At 38.0% G+C, this 10,665-nt stretch overlaps 1 protein-coding gene across 1 annotated transcript; it reads right to left on the reverse strand.

Moving 5' to 3' along the window:
- Positions 1-932: 932 nt before the first annotated feature.
- On the reverse strand, positions 933-4,791 carry lmo2 (LIM domain only 2 (rhombotin-like 1)). The gene is made up of 3 exons (XM_023415280.2): positions 4,232-4,791; positions 2,994-3,209; positions 933-2,127 (listed from the first exon to the last, which is right to left on the reverse strand). The coding sequence occupies exons 1-3, from the start codon at positions 4,270-4,272 to the stop codon at positions 1,905-1,907; spliced, it is 480 nt and encodes a 159-aa protein (XP_023271048.1). The 5' UTR covers positions 4,273-4,791; the 3' UTR covers positions 933-1,904.
- Positions 4,792-10,665: the final 5,874 nt, after the last annotated feature.

Consider the following 10,665-nt stretch of genomic DNA (forward strand, 5'->3'; position numbering starts at 1 on the left):
TGAGACAGTGAATGTTACAGCTCAAAATATCACGACTTCATTAACATCAATTTCTTTAGTTTCTCTCTCTAGGATTTCATTCTTGCGTTTCCTTCTGCTAGAAGAGTTTTTCATGAGATAAAGCTGCGTCCCATAATTGATTTTCAATGATCAGTGTCTTATCCAGCCAGCCGTGCTTATGTTTATGTGGCCTGGCAGAGGACCTGATACCTGACTGAGCTCTCGTTCAATGGAGAGCTGAAATTTATAAAATCTTTTAGTGACCTCTTGTGGCTAAAACCGGCAAAAAGAAAAGGGACTATATTTAACAAACTGCCGACTGTGAGCACATCCTTTGGTCATGAGGACGGATATGTTAGCCTAAGCTATGTGTAGAGCTCAGATTGAAGGTCGGTTTAGCCTCGATTTGAACATTTGAATTACATAATTACACATTAACATAATTACCCTCGTCATTATTCCAGTATGAATACACTACATATTAAAAAAACGTAGAATTAGTGTTTAGTATGGAATTGGGAAACAGCTTATGCCTTTAATTCTACTCAGAGCATACTCGTGACTAATCATGTGATCGCTTGAGAATTGTCTTTAAAGGGTGCTCCTACACTTTGATGTGAGAATAAGTGAATGTGTCTTATTGTTCACACTCAGTGAAGAACTTTTACCCCTAGTTTGGTATTCTTTCTTTCTTTCTTTCTTTCTTTCTTTCTTTCTTTCTTTCTTTCTTTCTTTGTCTTAAAACTGATAAACAAGGGCCTAGAACACTACACTTATAAAACAGAAAATACCATCATGTGAAGAAGCCTTGTTAATCTGTCAGTTACACTCCCAAATTATTTTTCTAGATACTCTCAAAAGCATTTTATGTAAATGCCCCTTTCATTTCTTTGTGACTCCCAGGAAGACACTCACACCAAAAAAATGATCAGTGTTTTTCTAAATTGTAATTCATTTAATAAACTGACAAGTAAATATCTAAAAAGTCTTGGTTGCATGTCCAGAGAGTTACAATTACAAAAGAGACACTGGTCACATGTCCAAAGTCAATAAAATTAGTATTGCATTGGTTCCCTCGATCTCTAGAGGACGGCACCAGTTCAACCTGGCAATAAAGTACAATCATTCTGATCAGGACTTTTCAAAAATGGTCATTTTATTCCATTTATAATGTGAAAATCTAGTAACGCTTTATTTTACAGGTCTATAATTTACTAATAAAGTCTCACTGATTTTTCTTGGCAAGTTTCCTGGAGGAAACTATGTAGTTTTGTACTATAATATAGAATGTAGAGACAGTGTTGAATTGGTACACTTCAGTCAGTGCAGCACGTTAGCTGAACATGCAAACAATTCAACAGAATTAAGCTTCCAATAATCAATTCATATATCAGGTTTAAATGAAGCAGTTCCTTTAACAACATTCTTATTTTACCAATAATTAGAAACTAATTGATTAATTCTAAGGAAATAACTGATCCATAAAATAAAACGTTACTGAAATTCTTATGAAGGTTTCTGGCAAGACTGAGGTGATGAAACAGTGTTTGACTACAAGAAACACAAAGATTTAGCTTTTGTTCATTTGGTCAAACTCTTCCCTTCCAGTGTTTATAACAAACAATTATTATTGCATGTTTAAGTATTTTCAGTATTTAAGTATTTTTTGCATGTAAGGATGAAGCTTTAGAAGACAAACTGTTATTGCTGGTGCAGTCTTCATTAGTCTCCAGCAGGGAGCAACGCAGAGACGTAGCCTCCCCTCTCTGTGTTAAAACGATTCCATATGAATGTCAGATGCATGATAAAGCCTGAACAGGCCACAAAAAGTTTATTCATCAGTGGTTCATTCCCTTTAAAGCCAGTGGGAAAAGGCGAAGTATCGTGTTGAGCAAGACATTCTCCTAAACCATGTTATTGTTGAGTTTGGTCCACTCAAAAATGTCCTGCTCGCACACAATGTCTGAGTTGATGAGCAGGTAGCGGTCACCCACACAGAAGTGCTTCTGGCAGGCAGCGCACTTGAAGCACTCCAGATGGTAAACCTTGTCCCGCACACGCATCGTCATCTCAAACGCTCGGATCCTCTTCTCGCAGGAGGCGCAGAGACCATCCTGACCAAAGAGCCTGAGTGAAAGATGAGTCACCATGTTACTCCAACAAAACATTAAAACAGTCACTCACCCTTAACAACATGAATCTGTGATTAGATTTTCCAGGTTCATATTAAAATACTGAAATTCAGTAAAAGAAGGACCTCTGGGCCCCAGATGGTAATCCAGTGTTGCCCTGACTCGAGTAAAATGTGCTCCACAAATCAAATGATGGCATCACTTGCTCTCCTGAATCTCCACAACTCATCTGCCTCTTCACCTTCATACTCATTAATAACTGAAAATGTACAGCAAGAAGGAAAAACTCTAGATAGAGGGCTAAACTGTCACTCACTTGTTCACCAGTAATCAACAATCCAACATGTGAAAAAGTGCAGTGACTTAAAAAAAAGAAAATATGTAAGACTCTTTCCAACACTTAGGATATTCCACATTTTTTGTTATTGTCAACAAATCAATAAACAAAACCAAAGACCAAATCCAAGAACACGTTAGTCCGTCTACTAATGCTTCCCAGCTTTTCTACCCTGTCTGTGGCACTGTCTGTTGGTTCACACTGAAGAAAGGTCAATTTTTTAAAGTAAATGGTGCATTCTTTGGGGACTATTTTCAGCTGCGGATTAACACACATTTCATGCTCGAGCATGCTTTTCTGGCAGCAGGACAGTGTACATATGGTAGATGTGACTCAGAATAAACTGCAGTGCCCCTATGTTCATCACAATGACTGTCACCCTGTTCAACAATACGGATCACTGATGTGTTTTTAATAGTATATCACTGGGCTTATAACACTTTACTGTTAACCAGTGTGAGGAAACAAATCGACAAATTGCTGAATAAAATCATGACGTTACAACATTACACCACCAGACCAACCTGAGGTAGTCTCTCCGGCATAATTTTCTTCCCAGCTTGTAGTAGAGCCGGCGGCCAACCTCCCCCAGCCGACAGCCACACAGGTCGCAGCTCAGACAGTCCTCGTGCCAGTACTGCTCTATGGCCTTTAGGAAGAACCTGTCACCGATGCTCTGCTGACACCCGCCACATGTCAGCAGAGACGGTGGCATCTGGAGGACCTCATCCACAGGCTCCCTACAGAAAAAAAACAACTGGTTAAAAAAAATCTGATATTCCAGGGCTGCAAGAAATGACTGTTTTCTCAATTACCCAATTAATCAATTGGTTCATGAAGTATCAGAAAATAGTGAAAAATGCATAGCACATTTTCCTAAAGCCATCATATTGTTTGTTTTGCCAACCAATTCGATCATTCTGTAATTAAAGTTGCCAATTAATTTTCTGTGGATCAACTAATCGACCAACTGAATTATTGTTTCAGTGCTAAAATATTTTCTAAGTACCCAGTTATGTATAATAGTTATTAACAGAGTTCATATTTTGAGATTGTATAAATAACAGCTATAGGCCAGATTTCCAAAATGATCCTGCACTGACATTTGTTGATCTAATTGTCCAGATGGTCCGCTACGTTTTTAATGGTCATATTTGTTCCATCTGTCTATTCATTTTTGCTTTTTTCATATTTTGTGAAGCAAATAATATTGCTGCATATTCTATACATGAAACGTGCTTTATAAATAACATACTTTTATTTACTGATGCATTTATCTCTTTATGATCTGTCCATCTTAAGTTACTTGTGCAATTGCGATTTGATTGCTGTCCACCTGAGGGAGCCATTGGATATTGTTGAATACAGTAGAGAAGCCACAAAGCAGTAAGGCCACTCTAATAAAGAAAGGTCTTATACACATTATATGTGAAGCCTACAACATCATAGCCAAAACAAACTGTAAAAATGACTCACACCTGAACAGCTTACCTTCAGGTCACCTCTCTTGTTCTGGGGAACATTGAACTTTGTACTCACAAAATCTATCTTTTCTCCCTTTTTTACAACCTGCTCTTGGACATGAAGTTGAATACTATTTTTCTTGCCTCCAACAGCAGGTGACTCCTGACCTCAAGCTATCAGCCATCTGCAGTTAATATATACGTTTATCTATTTTATCACATCTATGATGAGGAGTCTTTAGATGTGTTATTTAAATCTGAAACAGCACATTATTTCAATATACACCTCAGCTACTTACTCATTGGCCTCCAGTGTCTTCCTCTCGATAGTGGATGACATTTCTGAAATATGATGTCCAGCCTGATCCAGATTCGGCTTCACAGTCCGCAGCCTGTCCAGCGGCTACCTGAGAAGCTGGCTGCGGGCAGACTGAAGCCGAGACGCGCTGCACCTGCTCACACAACCTCCGAGACGCCGGTCACACCCGGTTTGGGCTTTTTGTGTGTTAAAATGACAGACAGTCGCGTTCAGCTGAAATGGCCGCAAGACAAGAAAAATTCGCTCTGAGCGGCTAAACGATGATGGAGGACACTGTCATCATTTCCTGAGGCAGTAACCCGAGGTGACACCTCATGTCTCTCAAGTATATTTTCGCGCGTCACGAAATCAAACCATCACCAGTCCGATCAGAAGGTCACTTGCGTGGATCTCCGTGTCCGTGCGTCCTGTTGAAGTGAGCGGGCTGCAGACGCGCTCCTCCACACGAAGCCGCGGTCACCGTTATTGTACAGCAGCATCGTGTTTAAATACGTCGAGCCCCCACAGTCTCTGCTTTCGTTTCCCTCTTCCTGCTCACGACTGTTTGACAATGGGGGGAAATGGGTCTTAAAGCGACAGCTTGACACTGCACAGTCTGCTCTGTCAGGCGTGGAGCTGGGTCGTGACTGAGAGTAATGAGTTCATTATATGCTTTGCTTCACCGAAGTGCCGATAGGACAAAGGATAAAGAGCAGCATGATATAATTAAACAGGCCTTGTGTTTTTTTCGACACCTCGCCTCATTACTAAGCTACTTTCCTCAAGAAAAAGGGGATGTGGTGAACAAAAATATTTATTATTAGTTTTTAGAACCACATTCAAAGACGCCCTTCTAAAGGATTTATAAGTTGTAACTAATGACTTTATTAATGGTTAATAAAACATTCAGTGTATTATAGATCTGTTATAAGTCATTGATCAGAATTGTGTTGACAAGTTGTGAAAGTTGTGAAATCTCTCTGGCTTGCGAGTCTAACATTGGTGGAAAATAATTAAAAACCTTTTCATAAGTACTGAAGTAGCCCACAGGTTTGAGGTAGGCTACTTCTTCTTGAGTATTTCTTATTTATTCTGCCTTATACTTCTACATAACTACAGTTCAGGGAGAAATGTTGTACTTTGTATTCCACTACATTTATTGGTAAGTTATAGTTAGGCCTAGTTACTAGTTGTGCAAAGTCCTGATAGGTTTTACATGAGGTCACCAAATTATACAAAAAAGTACAACAAAACTTACAAGAAATATATATTTTCTTTATGTTGTTTCTTAAGACTCAGTTATGTGTACAAATTATTACAATGGCTATTCTTCATAATGAGTACTTTAACTTTTGATATAGGTGGTAAAACATGCATACTGTAACTCAAGCAAAAATTTGAATGCAGGACTTTTACTTGTAACAGAGTATTTTTAAATTGTGGTGTTGTTACTTTTACTTAAGTAAAGATCTCAAGTAGCCTATTAAAAGTAAACTAATTATGCAGAAAGGTGCCATTATATTCATGTGACTTATGCATGATATGTATATTATAGGATTATTATTACTGATGCCTAAGCAACATTTGATTAGTAGTTTAATAATGTGTCAATATTTTATAAACTGATGTAAAATGTATGTAAAATCACAATCTACAATATAAGTAGTAAGTTCAGGTTTGAGTTAAGTGTATTTCCCTCTGAGATGTACCTGAACAGATGGAGAAAGTACAAAGTACAAAGAAAATACTTACTACTACTTATAGAAGTCGCTCATATATGTACTTGAACATTAAAATAATAAGGTAAAATCCAGATATTATGTCAACATACAAATCAGATAAATTGGACCGTTTTCATTATGATTCTTGTATATTTTGTGTGGGATTGTATTCTTAACAGAGCTCTTGGGGGATCACAAGATACACCTACTAACTTCTAAACTGGTAGTAGAGAGAAGATGACTAATGCTATGAAATATCCCAAAATAAGATCTTATGAAGGTTTTCTCTGTGAGAAAAACATTAAATGACATTTCTACGTAGCTGGTGTCCTCACACACAGCCTTTCCTTTTCAAACCAGAGCTGCTGTCGGCTCTTCTTCTTATCTGCTGCCAGCGCCTCGGGGCTGCCTGCTGGAGGGAGGGGCACAGACAGCAGTTGGACTGGGCAGGGAGATAAAGCACCGCAACTCCAGCAGCCAGAGTCAGCTCCTCAGCCAGATGCAACAGAGGAAGGATCTCAGGCAAAGTCTAAATGTAGGCTGAAAGCATCCCTGGGCGAGACAGTTGTTGGACTGTGTATAGGCTCACTGGATGGATACCAAGCTGAGAAGGCCCAGGAGCGAGGTGAGCGTGGCAGTGCTGTGTGCCAGCTACACAGAAAGCAGAGCACCTTCACAGAGATAAAACACAAAATGTATGTCCTTCAAATGAAAAACACTTTCAGGACAAGATTTCCACCTAGTTTCTTTGTGCAACACACAGTGTAAGGGCTACGGTGGATTTCTCAGCCTTGATTCAATAAAATTGCAAAATTTGAACAATGATAATCCGCCTCTAACTTCCATTTGATAGCTGATAAAAAAACAATCACTTCAAGATCCACTCAGTAGCTGTTCTAGAGCTTTCCATCAAATCACACACTCTTCCTCATGAGAGTTTGCCCACTTTTTGTGGAAATGTGTTCAATTTTCCATTTTTTTTAATCGGCACTTTAACGACTTATTGTCCACATTGTCTTAAAATTCAATTGAAATATAAAGTTCAGCTTCAACAGTAGCTGTTCTGGAGCTTTCGATCGTATCACACTAACTTGCTCAGTCTCAAGTTTTAAGTCAACGTGGACAAGAAGTATATGTGATCAGAAAAAATGGCGATGTGATAAATTCCATCTGCTGAGGAAGATAGTGTGATACGATCAAAACTTGCAGAATGGACCTCGTGGTGAGATGATTTTGTCAACCAATTAAGGGAAAATTTAATTTATTAGTTTATTAGGGTTTGAAAGTTTTTGTCAGCTGCTGTTTCAAAGGTCAAGAATGAACTTTCAAACTTTGTTTCAAAGTAGATAAAACATTATGTGATCACATCACATACTGCATAGTCTCCAGCACTGCATGTGAGATGTATCAAACTACTACATTATCAGCATATTCAAAATCATATTCATATTCACATTTTTATGGCTTGCACCACCACATATATTTTTTGATATTCAGCCTAGTATAATTCCTTGGCATCTTAAAAGAAAAACACAGCAGAAAAAATAAAATTCTGAAGCTTTGTATTTTTTTTTTTTTTTTTGTACAGTCAGTCTTTGCAATAATGGACCCAACAAAGGATTCTGAAGGGTTTGAAGAGTAGTATTACTGATACTACACATCAGTAATGTGTTTTCTTAACCCTTCAAAATGTCACAGTGCACCAGTGTCAAGCTCAAGAACAGGTTTATTATAGACAAGAAGCAAGAGAAGAAAAAGTCAGTGCTGATATGACAACCAAGTCATCCACTACTTCCTGTAGATTTGACTGAGAAAGCCCAGAGGATGTGCAACTGCACGCAAAGATGAAGCTTTCCTGTGGGGTTGGTGCACACTGCATTCACTTCCTACCCCTCCATACATGATGGCACCCCACTGATGGCTTTCCAGATAGACAGGTCGACTCCAGATGGTTCAAAACGATAGGAGAAACAAGGCTCACAGCTCACTATAAAAACTCTAGCTTGCTGCTGGTTGAAAACTCTTATCTGTGTCTTTAGGCTTCCTAAATGTCACCAGAAAGGAGGCGCATTTTGCTGCAGCCTTGACATTAATGTGTCAGCCCTCCTCTATAACACAAATGCTCACAAATGTGGAAGGGTTGTTGCAAGCGTGATGTCTCAATTTCTTACTTAATACTTAATTGTTCATATTATGTTATGGGCTACACAGGCAATCTTTTCCAGCCTTTATTCCTGCCTAGGATACAACCTGGGGAGCAAACAGTTAAGAATGTAGACAACCTTTTGGGAAGTGGTGTCACTCATGTCCAGCTTCCTGTTTTGCCTGTTTGGTACTGAGAGCATTATGGAGTTGAAAGCTGTGTGGAATTTGAGGGAAGCCGGAAAATGAGCATTAGCATTAATCAAAAAGGAAAATCAAATTACACAGCTCTATGCTCCTTCCTCTCATCATTCACCAAATAATGTGAATATTACAAGTTACAAGTTCCTCTACTAAATAGCAGGGCAGTATAGCAAGGTTGTTGTAAGATATACAACTAATAACTAATTTAAACAACATCTTGTTAAATCATTAGAAATTTCCTATTTAATAGATCCCTTAATTAGATAGTGAAACAAAGATGGTAACCATACATCATGAAGTATGAGCACAGGCTTGCAGGGCAGTTTCCTGAAATGAAAGGACTCTGGACATAATGTTGACTCTTTGATAGCACAAACTCTAGAATAGCAATAGCACAACAGACCACTTCTGGTCTAATCTGAAGTGAAGTGATAATTGTACTCTGTTTTAAAGCCGTCCTATGAAACTGTCACAGGTCTACAAAGGTAGGAACGTTTCATTGTTCACTGTTTCCACATAGGGTTAAACTGAAGAGCTGTGAGATTGATCGTGAGCTTGAAAATGTCAAGGTGTAAAGGTCAGAGGTCAGATGAGGAACCACCCTGAAAATGGCTGGTGTTCAGTGTTGTTGTTTGATTGAAACACAGCAGGCTGCGGAAATGAGTCACTTGTTGAAAGGGAGCTTCACTTACCCTCGGGATCCTCCCATAATCAGTATTATCCCTAAAAGAAAACACTTTCAGTGGAACAGTGCAATCAAAAAGCTGTGCAGCCATGTTAACTGCTTCCTGAATTTGGCAAAACAAAAGAAGGCTGGTTTCAAATTCTTTTGGACTGATCATCAGTTTGCTCCCCTTTAGACACTGACTCATACTGTGGTCAAAGGTGAAGTAAAACCGTTGAACATGTATAAGCAGTTCCAAAGATATCTGAAAAGGTTTAATCCTCAAATTGTCCAGATGCATCCAAACTGAAATCTGCCATTTATTTTAATAAATCAAAATATGATAAATTTGTTTGGTAAATTATTAAAAATGGATAGCGAGTCTACATAGTTTAGAATTAGTGGAGATTTATAAGCCGAACTCTCTTCAACCGTTTTACTTTATCAGTGTTTTGTTGTTGATCATATTGCTGAGCTTTACTGCCACCTGCTGATGTAAATTACAAAAACAATATTGAACAGCTCACAGCAGCATTAGCATGATCTCTGGAAGCCTTTTTTTTGGTGTTGCAAATCTGAAAGTCTCCTTTTACTGAAGTGAAATTTTTTTCTAGTATTAAAAAAGTGAAAGTGTACTATAGTTTCTCAACTTTGGAGTAATGACAATAGAAATGCATGAAGTGCAGTTGGGTTTGTTATAAAACTGACAGATTGATATTTCTTTGATATGTTCTTAATATGACCAATAGACTATGAAATACTGTATATCAGTAAAACTATAAAATCATTTTGGAGCTATCTCCATACTTTTGAAAATACAACAAAAATACTTGTATTTACATGTCTATCTTACTGCAGTGATTCCAGTGCTGTCAGTGTACAGTAATCTACTATTCAGAGTAATGAAAAAATATGTCACCTATGATTTGTCATTTACTCTGCTAGTGTGGGGATCCAAACTGTCAATTTTGCAACAATCTCACATCCTTTTTTATCTTGACTCCGTCTCCATAGGGGGCAGACCACATCAGCAAAGCACAACACTAAGGAGGGTTTAGTAATGCTCCTATCACAAGGCTGACACAAACAGCACTATATCTTATTGTTGTTGCATCATCATCATCATCATCATCATCATCATCATCATCATCATCATCATCATCATCATCATCATCATCACCATCTTACAGGTCTTACAGTTCAGTGTCAGTCATCTTCAGACACTTCAATGATTACTCTCATGTTGAACTTGAACTCCAAACTGATTCAAAAGAGGATATAGTCCTGTGTTGCCATGAGTCATATTGTTACACCTACTAATGTCATGGCTATTCTTGCAATTTCTGTGAATTATAAAAAAAATAAACTCTTTGCTTTTTCATTGCATTTACACAAAACAATTCCAGACAGACATTGAACATTATATTAGGAGGAAGACTGAGCAAAGGATCCACAGGAAAAACAGGACAAAGATTTTCTTTATAGATTTGGTTTAGATAATGCAAAAACTTTCACTGGAGTAATTAAATCTGGAATAACTAGAAGGAGAAAAACTATTAACAACGCAGGTAAACACTTTTATTTATAGGTGTAAATATTTACAGGTTAAGCCCCATTTTAACAGATGGAAGAATTAACTCAAATCTCCTCAATGTATGAAGAAAAAAAACTTTTTTCTTTATGGGACTTTTTTCATGTCGCTTC

This window comes from Seriola lalandi, unplaced genomic scaffold, assembly GCF_002814215.2.
Source record: "Seriola lalandi dorsalis isolate HSWRI2012SDOR001 ecotype SW California unplaced genomic scaffold, Sedor1 jcf7180002054548, whole genome shotgun sequence".
Lineage (NCBI taxonomy): Eukaryota > Metazoa > Chordata > Actinopteri > Carangiformes > Carangidae > Seriola > Seriola lalandi.